At 40.7% G+C, this 19,111-nt stretch overlaps 1 protein-coding gene across 1 annotated transcript in view; it reads left to right on the forward strand.

The window, feature by feature from the left end:
* The window catches only part of LOC140171035 (uncharacterized), a 108,995-nt gene that overhangs the window by 18,119 nt on the left and 71,765 nt on the right, over positions 1-19,111 (forward strand). Inside the window, exon 4 of the mRNA XM_072194216.1 lies at positions 11,855-11,917. Coding sequence (XP_072050317.1) covers positions 11,855-11,917 — 63 coding nt within the window. The remainder of the gene's footprint in view (positions 1-11,854; positions 11,918-19,111) is intronic.

Genomic DNA, 19,111 nt, shown 5'->3' on the forward strand with positions numbered 1-19,111 from the left:
GGGGGGGGACGTTATCTCTTAGATTTCAGCTGTTAATACCTAGTTATGCTCGACATAAAAAAACACCAAAACTTTTAGATGGAGTTATGACTCATCAGATATATTAAAAAAACAGAAACTTTGAGTAGGCCTGGCATGCTTGCCACATTAGATATAATAATAAATTTAGGGGGCTCAATTTAATTTTCCTGATTGTTACATAAATATAAATAATATTTAGTAGGCCTAACTGTTCCATTATATTTTTAAGCAATACATCGGTTAATATATTATGGCACCATGCTTTTCCATTCTAAAATCATCAATTCAGGGTTTTTTTGGGGGAAAAACCTTGAATTTGATGATCAAAAAAAAAAAAAAAACTTGAATTTGAGGATCAATAATTGAAAAACTAAATGTGCTTGGGTTATGAAACTTTTGCCAAAATTGCCTGATGGTGTTTTTCTTTTATCTAAAGCTAAATAGACTTGTTCCATGGCCTACAATTTATGAAAAAGGGACTTCAGACTGCAAAATACCAAATATTTTCATAATCAAAAGGTTGCGGGTTAGTGCCCCACGGCCAGTGTGTTGCATCCTAGGGCAAGATAGCTTTATTCCCAATTGCTTCACTCCACCCAGGGGGAAAATGGGGAGCTGCTGGGGATAATCACAATCGAAGTCACTGAGAGTACCTGCGCATCAGTCTCGGACTTTGTGAAGCAGAAATGATTCTGATATATCCTAATGGCAGCGGAATAATTGTTGAAGTGGGCTGATAACTAAGTCATACTTAGATGAAGCGCACGTTAAATCACCAACATTATTTTTAATATATGCTTAAATTGACCCAAAAAATGCCTTGTTAGCCCTAATGTGCCCATAAATTATGTGACAAAACCAGGAACAGGTGGCATTTTTGACATTTCATAATTTGAATAAAAATGTAAGCACTGGACAATAAGCTTTAAAATGATACCAAAATTATATACAAAGGTCTTTTTACACAGCCGTGACGTTAGTCACGCCTGTGTCTTTTTTCTTACAGGATCTTCTTTCTTCTTCTTCTGCCGACCTTTACATTTGCTCCAGCACTCACATGCATGCACTGATTCTCCTAATTTGAGGTCAAAGGTCATTAAGGAGTCACTTCCGGTCTAAAACCAAACTACTTCAAAAAATTGTATTAGCTAAGAAAAACATAGGAGACGGTATGTGCACACATGAATATTGTTTACCTATTGTATATGCGGTAGTTTTTATTTGGGGTCAAAGGTCATTAAGGGGTCACTTCCGGTATAAAACCAAATTCATTCTAAATTTTTTTATTAGCTAAGAAAAACATAGGTGAGTGACGGTATGTGCACACATACCTCAAATCTGTGACCTCAAATCTGTGTATGATTTATAGACACTGGGTAATGACAATGCATGTGTGCAAGTGGCGTTACTGTCCTGCAAAATTTGTGGGAGAAGAAGCATTTTGAGTTGAAATCACGTTTTTGACCTCTGTGACCCCTACGTGACCTTTGACCCCACAGGTTTCATGTGACATGTAGGGGCATGGTCAGTGATGGTTGTGACCAAGTTAGGTCAAAATCGGTGTAAGCATGTCAGTGCTAGAGCAAATGCAATGGTTGACAGAAGAAGAAGAAGAAGACTAGACTTAGCTGTGATCTAAGACCACGAACACAGCCGTGTTGTGACCCCTTAATGACCTTTGACCCCAAAATCTACGAAAACCCCACAGGCATTGCCTTATGTCAATGCATGTGTGCACATAGTATCACTCTGCCATGTTATTTGTGACAGAAGGGACATTTTGAATGTTTTTTTGTCTTGGACCGGAAGTGATCCCTTAATGACCTTTGACCCCAAATAAAAATATATCACATACATTAGGTAAACATAATTCATGTGTGTACATACCGTCACTCTCCTATGTTTTTCTTGACTTACTTGACTTAACTGCACAGGCCGGTGTGGCCCCTTGCACTCTGCTGAGTAAGCCTCCTCCATCCAGTTCTGTCTGTTGCTTGTGTCTTTGCTTCATGTGGGGTCATTCCCAAGTCCCTCTGAATTTGGTCCTTCCATCTGGTTGGTGGACGACCTGGTGGTCTTTTCTTGTTGAAGTCATTAATGTAGGCTTGGTAGGGAAGCCGATGTAGAGGCATCCTGAAGATATGCCCAGCCCATTTCAAACGTCTCCGGCAGATAACATCATTGATGGAGCTAGTGATGTTGAGACTCTGTCTGATGGAATTGTTGCGGATTTTGTCAAGTAGTGAAACTCCAAGCATTGCCCTAAGGCATCACATTTCAAAAACATCCAGTCTGTGTCGATCGGATTCACGTAACGCCCAGGATTCTGACCCATAGGTGGCAATAGGGAGGATGAGCTACTGGTAGATCCTTACTTTCAGCGATCTGGTGATGTCATGGTTAGACCAGATGGTATTTTTCAATCTACCAACTGCCCAGGCTGCCAACTTTGTGCGACGTTTAATATCCTCTTCTACTGAGGGCACACTACTCGGATAATGGTATGACTAATGATGATAAAGAAACTGCTGACAAATTTAATGATTTCTTTACTTCTATTGGTAATAAACTAGCTGATAAATTTCCTAAAGATAATATCTCAAATGATGTTGGCCATAGTTTTACCACAATTTCAGATTCTCCTAACTCTCATGACTCTTCTGACTTTGAATTTGATTTGATTACTCCAGAATTTGTATTGGATGAATTATGTATAAATATGAACAATAATAAGTCATCTGGTCTTGACAATCTTAGTGTAAAACTTTTGAAACTAGCTGCTCCAATCATCTGTACCTCTCTTGCTTATATTTGTAATCTATCTCTTAAAACATCTTGTTTCCCCTCTGATTGGAAGAAAGCTAAAGTGACACCTATTTAAAAATGATGATAAATATGATGTAAGTAATTACAGGCCCATCTCTGTACTTCCAATTATCTCTAAAATCCTTGAAAGGGCTGTACACAATCAACTGTATAAATATTTGACAAACAAATACATCTTGCATTCATGTCAATCTGGTTTCAGGAAAAACCATTCCACTTCCACTACCCTTCTTGATGTATCCGATTTTATCCTAAATAACATGAATCATGGCAAAATCACTGGAGCATTATTTCTTGATTTTAAAAAAGCATTTGACACTGTAAACCACAAAATTCTTCTTGCAAAACTTCAAAGCTATGGCATTACTAGTAATGCTCTGACTTGGTTTTTAAAAGTCCTATCTACATGGTAGAATTCAAGCTGTAAATGTAAATTCAATACTATCAAACTTTAATGCAATTAACATCGGGGTTCCACAAGGATCAATCTTAGGACCTCTTTTGTTTATTATCTATTGTAAATACCTTACCTGATTTTATAGTAAATTGTAAATGTGTAATGTATGCTGATGACACCACCCTTCTTTTCAGTTCCGCAGATCCAATTGACCTAACTTCTCAAATGCATTGTAACATGCTAAAAATAGCTCACTGGTTTGAATCAAATCAATTAACTTTAAATACTAAGAAAACTAAATTTATGGTATTTGGGACCAAACATAGTTTAAATAACTTTTCTGATATCTCTCTTACTTACAAAAACAATGTTATTGAACGAGTACCGTAGATGAATTCAAATACCTGGGTGTCATCTTTGATCCACATCTATCTTGGAGTAAACATGTTGATTACATTTCTTCTTTAATTTCTAAATGTATTGGAGTAATACGTAGAGTTAAATTTTATTTACCATCGGATGTTTTGAAAATGTTAGCCCAAGCACTGATATTTCCTCACTTTGATTACTGTAGTCCTGTTTGGTCAAATTGCAATGCTGAAAACTGTTATACTCTCCAAATCCTCCAAAATAAACTTGCTTGTGTGCTCTTATCTGCTGATATCAGAACCCCAATTTGTGATTTAATGAATACCCTCAACTGGAATAAACTGAATAAAAGGTGGACAAACCATCTCCTTCTCATGATTTTTAAATGCCTCAAGCATGATGGACCATCGTACCTGCATTCTCAGTTCATCTTTACTCATGATGTTCACTCTCAGAGAACTCGCAGTCAATCATGCAATACTCTTGCTATTCCTTCATGGAGTATAAATCCTGGGAAGCGTACATTCCATTATAGAGGCTACAGTATGGAACAAACTTTCATCTGATATACGCATTAGTTTGCCAACTTTAAGTTTATTTCAGTTTAAAGCTAATAGCATTGTGAATCATAATGTACAGTATTAAATATAATACTAGATTGCTTTGTAGTTACAGTAAAAATGTAATTATAAAATCATATTTGTAAAATGTTTTTCGTTAAAGTTGTTTTGTATCAGGGTCTCATGGGAGACCAGTATTGTATTACTGAATTGAGTTTACCCTGAATAAATAAAGTTTTACTACTACTACTACTACTACTACCACCCAGAAAGACAAAGTTATTTACTTTGTCAATGGGCATTTGGTTCAGCATGATATCTCTTGGATCGTCAGACATGATCTTGCATTTTGTGGGGTTAATTTTCATTCCCCAGCTGCTGCATGCTTTTTCCAATTCATTAGTGGAGATTTGCAGGTTCTCAAAGTCTATATCCATGAGTGTGGTGTCATCTGCATATCGGATGTTGTTAATGCACATGTCACCCATCTGCACACCTGAGCCTAGATTTTGGATATCCTTCATGACAAACTCCAGATATAGATTAAAGAAGAGGCATGGTGAGAGAAGACATCCCTGTCTAACACCAACTAGGACTTCAAACCAATCGGTGATCTTTCCATTTACCACGACTGAGCATTTGGTTTGCTCATACATTTTTGCAATGAGGTTCACCAGTTTGGCGTCTACTCCTACGGATCGCAGACATTTCCAAAGGGCCTCCCTCCATATGGTGTCAAATGCTGCTTTGAAGTCTACAAAGTTCCAGTGTATTGGAATGCGTCTTTCTTTAGCCTTTTCGAAGATTTGGCGTACTGTAAATACCGCATCTGAGGTGCCTCTGGAACAGTTCCTCTCTCAGATGGTTATCTACAGTCTGTTGAATTCGGTTAAGAACCATCCTACAGAATACTTTACCCGGGATTGACAGGAGGGTAATATTAGCCAGGTTAAGGCACCATAAAGGGGTATAAATGACCTCATAAATAGCGGACTCATTCAGACGTGATGTTGGCTCAAGACGACATATTTAATGGTTTAATGTCTCTTCTGGTTCTGGTTGACTTTCTTGGTGATGCTGGTTTCTCTGGTAACTTGATTGGAGTTGGTGCTTTGTTGTCTGTTCTGGGTGTGCTAACCATTGCTGATGGTGTTTTCTCTGGAACCTTTTCTGCAGCTGGTGGTATTGGTCTACTTGCAGCAGATGATTCTTGCGTTTTCTTTGTGCGTTTCTCTGTTGGTGGTGGTGGTGACAAATCTTGCGGAATAACTGGTTGACTGTCTTGTTCTTGCATTGTGCGCAGAAATTTTCTGTTTAGCCGATACCTTTGCCCTTCTTCGTTTTCTACGAGGTAGGATCTCGGTCCAACTTTTGCTACGCATTTTGCTAAACTCCATTCACTGTGGTGCTTGTTTGGTTGCATTCTAACTTGTTGACCTATTTCTAGTTCGGGTAGCGGTTGCGTTCCTTTGTCATACTGGACTTTCGCTTGTTGCTTTCTGAGTCTGATTTCTGTCGGAACTCCTTTTACAACCTGTGGTTGTAGTAACCCTTGCGGTGTTGGAAGTAAGGTATTTGTCCTCCGCGACATGAGCTTCTGTACTGGGCTGCTGTGTGTTTCTCCGGCACTGGGTGTGTTTCTCCAATCCAGTATTGCTAGATAGAGATCTTAATTGTCCTGAACTTGTTGTCTTCTTAATCATCTTCTTTGCAATCTTTACAGCCGCTTCCGCTTTGCCATTTGCCCTGCTATGATAGGGAGAAGATGTTATATGTTCAAATTCCCATTGTCTTGCGAAGTCTTCATAGTCTTGGGCCACAAACTGTGGTCCATTGTCTGTAATAACTTTGTCAGGGACACCATGTCGTGCAAAATGTGCTTTGGTTGCTTCTATGATTACTTCTGATCTAGTTTCTTCTACATGGTCGAGTCCCCAAAAGTCGCTAAAGTGGTCTACTGTAATCAGGTACTCTGCTCCTCTGTATGAGAAAAGGTCCTGTGATACAAGACACCGTGGTCTACTGGGTATCTCATAAGACATCATTGGTTCAGATTTCTGTTTGTCTTGGTAGGCGTTACAAGCACTGCATTTGGCTATCATGTCTTTGATTTGTCCTGCCATTCCTGGCCAGTATAATACATCTCTGGCTCTTCGCAGTGTTGCTTCAATTCCTAAGTGGCTAGTGTGTAGCTTTCTCAGCATATTTGGCTGAAGTGCTTTGGGGACTATGACTTGCATCCCTCTGTACAGTATTCCATTCTGCAATGTGATATCTTCTTTGCAGCTGTAGTATTCTCTGACATTTGCTGGCACTTTGTTTCTATCTTCTGGCCATCCTTGGAGCACAACAGTCTTCAATGTCTGCAGTGTTGTGTCTGTCTGTGTTTCTTTCTGTATCTTTAAACTGGTTGCATCAGACACTCTCAGGTACTCCATCTGGTTCATTGCTTCAATGTCTTCATACAGGTGCTGCTCTTGCCGTATCTTGAAAATCGGGTACTCAGGAATCTTCTCCTGAGGCTCTGTTGTCGGGTACGCTCGACTCAGCCAGTCAGCTATGTGCATTTCAGGTCCTCGCAGGTACTCTACTTGTACGGCGTATCGCTGCAGTCTCAACAACATTTGTTGCAGTCGCTTAGGTGCTTTATGCATAGGCTTTCTAAAGATTGGAACAAGTGGCTTGTGATCAGAATGGACAGTTACGAGATCTGTGCCGTGCAGGTATTGATCAAACCTCTCACATGCAAACACAATGGCTAAGCACTCTTTCTCTATCTGTGCGTAGTTGCATTCTGCTGCTCTCAATGCTCGTGATGCAAAAGCCACAGGCTGACCATGCTGAAGCAGTGTTGCACCAAGGCCACCTTCTGATGCGTCGTACTGTATTGTGACTTCCTCGTTGATCTGTTGATCTTCAGGTTGACCTTTCTGGCTCTTTCCAAGAACTTGATGAGATTTCTAAATTTCTATTGAAAAGGGCAAACTTGCTGTAGCGGGGTTGACAGGCTCCGGGATGGAGTTAAGTATATTACAGTCTCTGGGGAATTCTGTATTCAGATGTTTACTGAAGTATTCCTCCCAGCACTTCATTACTTCCTCTGGGGCTGTTTGTCTTTGGCTGCAGTTTGAACTTTGGTTTTATCACCTGCTAGTTTTGTGACTTTCTTGAAGAGATCATGGCTTATGTTCTTTGCATGGGCTTCTTCCATTTCTTGAACGTCTTTTTCAAGAAGTTTTCTTTTCCACTGCTTCACTTGATATTTGACCCCTTTGTTCAGCTTCCGATAGCAGTTCTTGTTTGGAGCTGAGGGGTTGTTTAACATCAAGACTCTGGCTTTTCTTCTCAAGTGGCACATTTTCCTGACTTCTTCAGGTAATCCCTTCCCTTGAACGTTCATTGTTAGCATAATAAGTAGGTTTGGGTATCCTATGTTTATGAAAAAAAGTGTTTACAAACGAATAACATCTGTTATACATATACATCTACTTGCTAATACACTGAAAGTCTAATAGAAATGAAGGATAAAGAACAATTACAGAACATTTATTGTTAATTAAAGTAGCTATGGGTATACAATGTTTACAAGATAAGAGCGTTAATGTTTTGTACATGAGTTAACATCTTTGATACATAGCTAGTTGTTAATACATCAAAAATTTGAGTAGAGATTTACAATTTGATGACATCCAAAAGAATTTAGTATTAAAGAATTTAATCAAATTACAGAACTTTCATTTGTTGACATACTAGCAATTGTTAACAATGTTGCAAATCATGTTCATATTAAAGCGTAACATCCTCCATACATCTATTTCTTAATGTTCATAAACGTATAACAATTTGATACATCTGTTTGTTATTGCTCATAAACGTAACATCCTCGATACATCTATTTCTTAATGTTCATAAACGTCCTTGATACATCTATTTCTATTTCAATGCTATTTTATCTCCGTGTTCTGACAATAAATTTGACCCGAATAACATTTTCACAAGATGTAATTTTTATCTTTAGCCTTAAGTGTTTCATATTACAAATGACGTTCTTAACTTCTTTATAAGTTAACTCCCACGTTTACCCAGATATTATAGGCCTACTAGGAATATTTCCTTATCAGTATTGGATCCCTCATTACATTAATTTACTTCCGAAGGTACCTTGCGCCTTTTAGCTCCAGTTATTCATTACACCGATTAATGGATTCTCATTAAACCAGCAAACCTGAGTGAGGGCGTCACAGACTAATATTTGTTCTTTTTCGTCCATGGAGGGCGTCTCGTATCGTTACCAAATTATATATGCTAAACAAAGCAGGCAAGCACATTGAGGCAAGTAATTTGCCAGTATTCATAAAACTATAACGAGGCTATGGGGTATCGTATCATTAACAGATTATATACGCTTTAGATAAAACAGCAAGCACATACAAGCAAGTATTTTGCCAGTATTAATAAAACTATAATGAGGCTATTAATGTAGCCCAACTGTACATAAAATCTGGCAATACCGCTAAATCTTAAAGAAATGAAAATATCTGTTGCAATTTTCGGATTTGCATACAAGTAATTCTAGTTCATCCAAGTTGTATAACAATTATTTCTTTTAATACAAACTCATTCCATTATAGCACTGTTTGAATATCAAAATGAAGTACTAATTACAAATTTAAATGTACGCTATCACCTCTGTAGTTTCCTGAGTATATAGACAGCACAAATATTTTCTGCAACGCTGTGAGCAATATGTATGTCAAAACCCAGTGCAATAGCGCGAGAAACGCGTTGCGTTTCTCGCCCAAAAAAGTGGACCTTTTCATTTGGATTGGCATTTTGTCACATAATGTGAATCAATTTAACAACATCAAAGACGAGAGGGCACTAGACCATTAAAAACAATTGTGTTCCATAATCTTGTCTCATCCAGCCTTTACTGACACAGGCTTCCACCTCTATTGAAATAAGCTGATTGGTACTTCAAAGTTAACAATGAATTCAAGTTACAGATCAACTCACTTAATCCCTTACGTTTTCGTTTCTGAACAATAGACTTATGAAAACTGAAAAGATAAAAAGACCCATAGCTTCAATACTTTTCAAGATATGGATAATTTTGTAAATGATACCTAGATATTTTTGGTCAATTGCTATTCGAGTAATGGGCTAATTCATTTTCTGCTTTACACAAGATTGAATAGGGAATATCATAGTTGAGCTGTCAATTATTGATTAAATAAGCCTCTTTTTGGGGGTGCGTGCCGCACCCGCCCTGTATTCTCTGACTATTGACCTACTTTCTCACATGCCGCAGTGTTGAGAAAATATTCGTGCGGTTATATCCCAAACACCCACAGAGGTGATAGTTTACTGGCGAGTTTTGTAATTATTACTTGATTTTGATATGTAAGTAATACGATAAAGTCATCATAGGCAGTAATGTGTTTGTATTAAAAGAAATAACAAAAATAATTATTTTAGTAATAGAAATACTATTTGGAAATTGCAGCAAGATTTGCAGATGTTTTTATTTGAACAGTACCAGTTCACCAGTTTTCCTAGTTTTCCTAATCTTTGGGCTAAATTAATAGCATCGTGAAGGTCATATATATCATTTTATACTGATAGCTTCGGCATGTACTTAAATACAGCTTGTATGTGCATTGTGTTCAGTGTGTACATAGGCTATTTACTTTTCAAATCTTGTGACAAATAGTGCTAATTGCTGATGCTTAGTTGTATAAGGTATTATAGACAAATTATTAGAATGCATGTGCACCAGTAGGCCTAGAAATGGCCCAGGTTGAATAAAATAAATAAACATATGAATGAATATTTTATTCCCTGGATTATTTTTGTTGGGGCAAAATAATGATATAGTTTGACGCTTTGAAATACAGTTATGTTAATCATAATAAAGTTACAAAGTTAAAAAATAATATCGAAATATTGTAAAATCAAACTTTTCCCCTCATAAGTTGTATCAAAACAACATATTGAGGAAATTGATATGACAGATTTTTAAACTTTGATATGGAAAGATACCCCAGCCCTGTTGTCTCACCAGAGAAGATGAGCAGAAGTCTTTCTATCTGATGATAAAAAAAAAACTCTAGGTATGATTACGGAAATGTTTTAAATAACTATTATCTACAAAAGTTTTATAACAATGTTTTATATAAAATGTTAACATAAAACGTCTTCTGTTATGATGTGAAGGGTTAATATCAAAACAGGGAAAATCTGTTCCAACTGACCAGCAGAGAACAAAGGATAAGCAATAGATAAGATTAAAATCAAGGAAAATATGACACAACCTCCCGATGGGGAATAACAAACGATAAACGTATAAAGTTAAAAACTCTTTTAACTTTGTTTATACGTTTTGTGTTATTCCCCATTGGAAATCGATGTTGTGTCATATTTTCCTGTTTTTAATTGTGAACTTGACTTACTCATTCTTTCATTTCTCTTGACAATTTTTCATTTGCCCGCCCTATTCCTTTTAAAGGAATTTTTATTAATAAGTACTTTCAAGGATTTGAAAGTCCACTTGGTCCCAAGGTCAAATACCATGAAATTAAGAATTTCAGAATTTCATTCTTTTTTATGGGAGTGTCATCTTTAAAGGCCTATAACTAAAAAACATGTCTGGTGACTTGTTCTGGGATTTGTTGGAGCTGGTCACATATAATACATCTGTACCAAACAATAAAAGCCTACCTGTTTCATATAGTCTGACAATTTCTTAAGCACTGATGCTAAATTTGTAAACTTATGGACAAAATTGTTACCCCTACACCTCAAAAATGGTCAAAAGTGACCCTTGGGCAGACACCATGAAAAGACCATGTTACCATGGCAACCATTTTGAAACTACTGAATAAAATGCTTAATCTATGTTACAATATAACAGAAACTTCAGATACATCTTAAGAAATAATGATAACCACTGTTCCATTATATTTACGCAATACTTCGGTCGGTTAATATACTGTACCCATGCGTTTCATTGCTAAAAATCATAAATTTATAGGTTTTTTTGGGGAAAAAAACCTGCAGTTGGTGATCAATAATTAAAAAAGTGAATGTGCTTGGGTTATGAAACTTTCCCCATAACTGCCCAGTGATAATTTCTTTTACCAAAAGCAAATTTGACTCATTCCATTACATATAATATATAAAAAGAGGACTTCAAACTGTAAAATACAAAAAAATTTGCTTAAATTGAGCCAAATATGCCTTATTTAGACCTAAATGACCATATTATGGCCAGTTTATGAACAAACAGAACACACACACATATATATATATTAAATCATACCTATTTTATATATTCCGAAAATTCCATAAGCATTAAAACAATTTTTTGAAATTATTGACAAAATTGCTTCCCCCTACCCCTTAAAAAAGCGGTCAAAAATGACCCCTTTGTCGCACACCATGAAATCACAAAAGTGGCTATAGAAAAGAATTGTCACACATGATTAAAGTTAATATCCCTCAAACCTAATATAAATTGGTGGTCTCTAACTAAAAACACTAAGTCATCTTTCCAGTATGTGAGTGAAGGTAACTCGAAAACTAGAGCACTTTTGGAAATCCAGACCTAGACTATATACAGTGTGTAAGCCCTTTTCCCTATTCTATTTATGTTATTTTTTTGTTCTTTTATATAATTTAGTTATGTTGACCTTCCTGATGGAGCTCCAAATCAGAATTTGGACCAATCTGGCTTATCTAATAGGTATGTATGACTAAAACTTTTAGGTATATCCAAATATCCAATATTGATCATACTAGCGGGACACCAGCGCTTTGCGCAAGTCCCCGCTAGATGAGTAAATGGGAGCGTTTACTCAAACAGGAGAAATTACTGAACAGACTCATTGAACATATTGAAAAGGTAAATTTTATTTTTCTAGACCTGTCCCTTCTTGCATTTCCTTTTTAGCTTCTTTCTTTTCAGTTTCATCTACATCAGCCTATTCCCCCTCTTTAAAAAAAAAAAATTTGCTGCTTAGCTTGTAATTTCCCGTTTCCATGTAATTTATTTATTCAATCCCGTTCCTATTTTTTTTAATCTGCCCTTTATTGCATTTCTCTTTTAGATTTTTTTATTTGCTGCTTCGCTTGTGACTTTCCGTTTTCATGTTATTTATTTATTTAACCCCGTTCCCATTTTTTTCTTCCTTATTTTTGCTTGCTTCCTTCCTCCCGTAACTTTACGGTATTTATAGTCTTCGTAGGCCTAATCCCGTTATCCCATCCCATATACCATAAACCATAACCCTTACGCAAGTTGGCTATGCGCACCCGTGCGTGGGCGTGTACGCTGCACCGACTTGCTAACAACGGTGCGCTTTCCGCTAGACATGTGGACGCGTTGGTTGGCATAGCTCGTAAAACAAGCAACTGCTATATATTTGTCCGAAAAAAAGATTTTTAGGCCAATTCTTGACCATTTTCAACCAAATAAAGTCCAATCCATTTCCTGTATATTCCTCGATCTCCAGTATGAATTTGGCGACATTTGGATCCAAACTGACGGAGCCTTTCGATCTTCATACATAGATACATACAAAATTCGCCTATTTATAGTAAGACTAGCGGGAGGCGCCCGGTAGTATAATATATTTAATATTACTAGTGGGATACCCGCGCTACACGCGGGTCGCGTAATTTCTTTCTGCAACCATAATGGGCCGCAACAGCTCCAAACAGCACAAATGAGTCATATATATGTATTTTGTATATTATGAATATTCATTTATGCAAATCAGTAAAAAAAACTTATGCTATCAATCTCTAGCACGATAACCATGCCCTCCCATATGTGATATGCATCCCGACCCTCTCTATACCATCCCAACCATCCCTAGCACGATAACCATCCATGACCACTACCCCTCCCATATGAGATATGCATCACGACCCTCCCTACCATCCTCAACATCCCTAGCACGATAACCATGTATGCCCACTACCCGTCCCATATGAGATATGTATCCCGACCCTCCCTACCATCCTGACCATCCATAGCACGATAACCATCCATGCACACTACCCCTCCCATACGCGATATGCATCCCGACCCTCCCTACCATCCCGACCATCCCTAGCACGATAACCATCCATACCCACTACCCCTCCCATAATGAGATATGCATCCCGACCCTCCCTACCATCATGACCATCCCTAGCACGATAACCATCCATGACCACTAGGCCTCCCATATGAGATATGCATCCCGACCCTCCCTACCATCCTGACCATCACTAGCACGATAACCATCCATGAACGCTACCCCTCCCATATGAGATATGCATCCCGACCCTCCCTACCATCATGACCATCCCTAGCACGATAAACCATGCATGCCCACTACCCGTCCCATGAGATATGCATCCCGACCCTCCCAACCATCCCTAGCACGATAACCATCCATGACCACTACCCTCCCATATGAGATATGCATCCCGACCCTCCCTACCATCCTGACCATCCCTAGCTCGATAACCATTCATGACCGCTACCCCTCCCATATGAGATATGCATCCAGACCCTCCCTACCATCCTGACCATCCCTAGCACGATAACCATCCATGAACGCTACCCCTCCCATATGAGATGTGCATCCCGACCCTCCCTACCATCCTGACCATCCGTCGATCCCTAGCACAATAACCATGCATGCCCACTACCCGTCCCATATGAGATATGCATCCCAACCCTCCCAACCATCCTGACCATCCCTAGCACGATAACCATCCATGACCACTACCCCTCCCATATGCGATATGCATCCCGACCCTCCCTACCATCCTGACCATCCCTAGCACGATAACCATGCATGCCCAGTATCCCTCCCATACGCGATATGCATCCCGACCCTCCCTACCATCCTGACCATCCCTAGCACGATAACCATCCATACCCACTACCCCTCCCATATGAGATATGCATCCCGACCCTCCCTACCATCATGACCATCCCTAGCACGATAACCATCCATGACCACTAGGCCTCCCATATGAGATATGCATCCCGACCCTCCCTACCATCCTGACCATCCCTAGCACGATAACCATCCATGAACGCTACCCCTCCCATATGAGATATGCATCCCGACCCTCCCTACCATCATGACCATCCCTAGCACGATAAACCATGCATGCCCACTACCCGTCCCATGAGATATGCATCCCGACCCTCCCAACCATCCCTAGCACGATAACCATCCATGACCACTACCCTCCCATATGAGATATGCATCCCGACCCTCCCTACCATCCTGACCATCCCTAGCTCGATAACCATCCATGACCGCTACCCCTCCCATATGAGATATGCATCCAGACCCTCCCTACCATCCTGACCATCCCTAGCACGATAACCATCCATGAACGCTACCCCTCCCATATGAGATGTGCATCCCGACCCTCCCTACCATCCTGACCATCCGTCGATCCCTAGCACAATAACCATGCATGCCCACTACCCGTCCCATATGAGATATGCATCCCGACCCTCCCAACCATCCTGACCATCCCTAGCACGATAACCATCCATGACCACTACCCTCCCATATGCGATATGCATCCCGACCCTCCCTACCATCCTGACCATCCCTAGCACGATAACCATGCATGCCCACTACCCCTCCCATACGCGATATGCATCCCGACCCTCCCTACCATCCCGACCATCCCTAGCACGATAACCATCCATACCCACTACAACTCCCATACACGATATGCATCCCGACCTTCCCTACCATCCTGACCATCCCTAGCACGATAACCATCCATGACCACTAGGCCTCCCATATGAGATATGCATCCCGACCCTCCCTACCATCCTGACCATCCCTAGCACGATAACCATCCATAAACGCTACCCCTCCCATATGAGATATGCATCCCGACCCTCCCTACCATCCTGACCATCCCTAGCACGATAACCATGCATGCCCACTACCCGTCCCATATGAGATATGCATCCCGACCCTCCCAACCATCCTGACCATCCCTAGCACGATAACCATCCATGACCACTACCCCTCCCATATGAGATATGCATCCCGACCCTCCCTACCATCCTGACCATCCCTAGCACGATAACCATCCATGACCGCTACCCCTCCCATATGAGATATGCATCCCGACCCTCCCTACCATCCTGACCATCCCTAGCTCGATAACCATCCATGACCGCTACCCCTCCCATATGTGATATGCATCCCGACCCTCCCTACCATCCTGACCATCCCTAGCACGATAACCATCCATGAACGCTACCCCTCCCATATGAGATATGCATCCCAACCCTCCCTATCATCCTGACCATCCCTAGCACGATAACCATGCATGCCCACTACCCGTCCCATATGAGATATGCATCCCGATCCTCCCAACCATCCTGACCATCCCTAGCACGATAACCATCCATGACCACTAGGCCTCCCATATGAGATATGCATCCCGACCCTCCCAACCATCCTCACCATCCCTAGCACGATGATCATGCATGCCCACTACCCGTCCCATATGAGATATGCATCCCGACCCTCCCAAACATCCTGACCATCCCTAGCACGATAACCATCCATGACCACTAGGCCTCCCATATGAGATATGCATCCCGACCCTCCCTACCATCCTGACCATCCCTAGCACGATAACCATCCATGAACGCTACCCCTCCCATATGAGATATGCATCCCGACCCTCCCTACCATCCTGACCATCCCTAGCACGATAACCATGCATGCCCACTACCCGTCCCATATGAGATATGCATCCCGACCCTCCCAACCATCCTGACCATCCCTAGCACGATAACCATCCATGACCACTACCCCTCCCATATGCAATATGCATCCCGACCCTCCCTACCATCCTGACCATCCCTAGCACGATAACCATGCATGCCCACTACCCCTCCCATACGCGATATGTATACGACCCTCTCTACCATCCCGACCATCCCTAGCACGATAACCATCCATACCCACTACAACTCCCATACACGATATGCATCCCGACCTTCCCTACCATCCTGACCATCCCTAGTACGATAACCATCCATGACCGCTAGGCCTCCCATATGAGATATGCATCCCGACCCTCCCTACCATCCTGACCATCCCTAGCACGATAACCATCCATGAACGCTACCCCTCCCATATGAGATATGCATCCCGACCCTCCCTACCATCCTGACCATCCCTAGCACGATAACCATGCATGCCCACTACCCGTCCCATATGAGATATGCATCCTGACCCTCCCAACCATCCTGACCATCCCTAGCACGATAACCATCCATGACCACTACCCCTCAAATGTGATATGCATCCCGATCCTCCCTACCATCCTGACCATCCCTAGCACGATAACCATCCATGACCGCTACCCCTCCCATATGAGATATGCATCCCGACCCTCCCTACCATCCTGACCATCCCTAGCACGATAACCATTCATGACCGCTACCCCTCCCATATGCGATATGCATCCCGACCCTCCCAACCATCCTGACCATCCCTAGCACGATAACCATCCATGACCACTACCCCTCCCAAATCGTCAGACGCATCACATACTGGTCTATCTCGAAAAACACGCATTTCTAGAAAATCGCAATTGAAAATCTTCGTATTAAGCTTACCTTTCTATAATTTAATTAGATTATGGATTTTAATGAAAGTGATTTTAAATTAAAGCATATACTTAACAGATTTATGTAAGTGTAATCTTGAATTGTATTTACGTATGCAATATTGCTTAAAACTACACGTAAGTTGTAGTTCTGTATGTGAAATACGTAATTTCCCGATATCGTATTTAAAGTGCATTTCATACTGGTCTATCTTGGGGCTATCTGAAGCTTCTCGATTCGCTGAACGGTGATGCGACTTTAGGCGCATCACATACTGGTCTATCTCGAGATAGACCTGTATGTAATGCACTTTAAATATGATATCGGGAAATTTACCATTTCACATACAGAACTACAACTTTAATGTATTTTTGGTCAATATTGCATACGTAAATATAATTCAAGATTCAACTTAAATAATTCTGTTAAGTATATGCTTTAATTTAAAACCAATTTCTTGAAAATCCATAGTCTAATTAAATTATAGAAATGTAAGCTTAATACCAAGATTTTTAATTGCGGTTTTCTAGAAATGCGTGTTTTCCCGAGATAGTTCAGTATGTGAAATGCGTTTTTTGTAAAAATCATAAATAGTTCAAATTCAACATTTTATAACTAATTATTTAGGAAAAATTGAGGTCTGTAATTTGTTGAATTGGAAGAGCTCCAAAAAAGAAACTATAATACCAATTTTCTCAGAAAAGTCAAAAATTGAAGATAGACCAGTATGTGATGCATCCGACGATATGAGATATGCATCCCGACCCTCCCTACCATCCTGACCATCCCTAGCACGATAACCATCCATGAACGCTACCCCTCCCATATGAGATATGCATCCCGACCCTCTCTACCATCCTGACCATCCCTAGCACGATAACCATGCATGCCCACTACCCGTCCCATATGAGATATGCATCCCGACCCTCCCAACCATCCTGACCATCCCTAGCACGATAACCATCCATGCACACTACCCCTCCCATACCCGATATGCATCCCGACCCTCCCTAACATCCCGACCATTCCTAGCACGATAACCATCCATACCCACTACACCTCCCATACACGATATGCATCCCGACCCTCCCTACCATCCCTAGCACGATAACCATCCATGACCACTACCCTCCCATATGAGATATGCATCCCGACCCTCCCTACCATCCTGACCATCCCTAGCTCAATAACCATCCATGACCGCTACCCCTCCCATATGAGATATGCATCCCGACCCTCCCAACCATCCTGACCATCCCTAGCACGATAACCATCCATGACCACTACCCCTCCCATATGAGATATGCATCCCGGCCCTCCCTACCATCCTGACCATCCCTAGCATGATAACCATCCATGGCCACTACCCCTCCAATATGAGATATGCATCCCGACACTCCCTATCTTCTTGACCATCCGTAGTACAATAACCATCCATGACCACTACCCCTACCATATGCTTTAAATGACATTCGTGATTTTAGGAATATTTGTTTTTAATTTATCCAAAAATACAAGTCTGTGATGTTAAGAAAAGCATGAAAAAATCACTTTTAGTAGGGTACAGAATGGAAGTCCCGTTCTCGGGTCTTCTACAAGAAGTTTTGAAGGTGTTTTTTTTTTATAGATTTGAGGACGCTGAATACAGATGAGCAGGGTCTGACCCATCGAAAAGTGTGGGGAACTCTCGCTAGAGGGCGTTTTTCAAAATGGCCGCCAAAATCCCTTAAAATCGCCATAACTTGGTCAGAGAAGCACCCAGCAGCACGATTCATGATGTCTATACCCATGTTTTCAGGGTCAAGGAATCCAATAGAGTCATTTACAACAGCCTAGGACCTATCATTCCAAGATGGCTGCCAAAATTTCAAAATGGCGGCCAGTGAAAATTAATTTGGCTATATCTCGGGTGCAGAAAGTCCTAGAAGTATGATTCTGGTGTCTATACCCATGTTTACAGGGTCTAGAAATCCATTGGAATAATCTAGAACAGCACGGGACCTTAAAATCCAAAGATGGCCGCCAAAATTTAAAAATAACCACCATTAAAATGCATAATTTTGCCTATATCTTCAATCTTTTCTGTGGTTTAGACGGCCTTAAACCAAGGTTTACGATCCTTACCTGGGGCTAAGATGCCTTAACCTTAGCATAACGCAGTCTAAACCCCAGATAAGGTATCTAAACCCCAGATAAGGCGCCGTAAATCCAGATTAAGGGACGTAGACCCCAGATAAAGCAGGCCAAACCCCAAATAAGGCGCCTTAACCCTGAATA

The sequence above is a fragment of the Amphiura filiformis genome, chromosome 15 (assembly GCF_039555335.1).
Source record: "Amphiura filiformis chromosome 15, Afil_fr2py, whole genome shotgun sequence".
In the NCBI taxonomy this organism is placed as follows: domain Eukaryota; kingdom Metazoa; phylum Echinodermata; class Ophiuroidea; order Amphilepidida; family Amphiuridae; genus Amphiura; species Amphiura filiformis.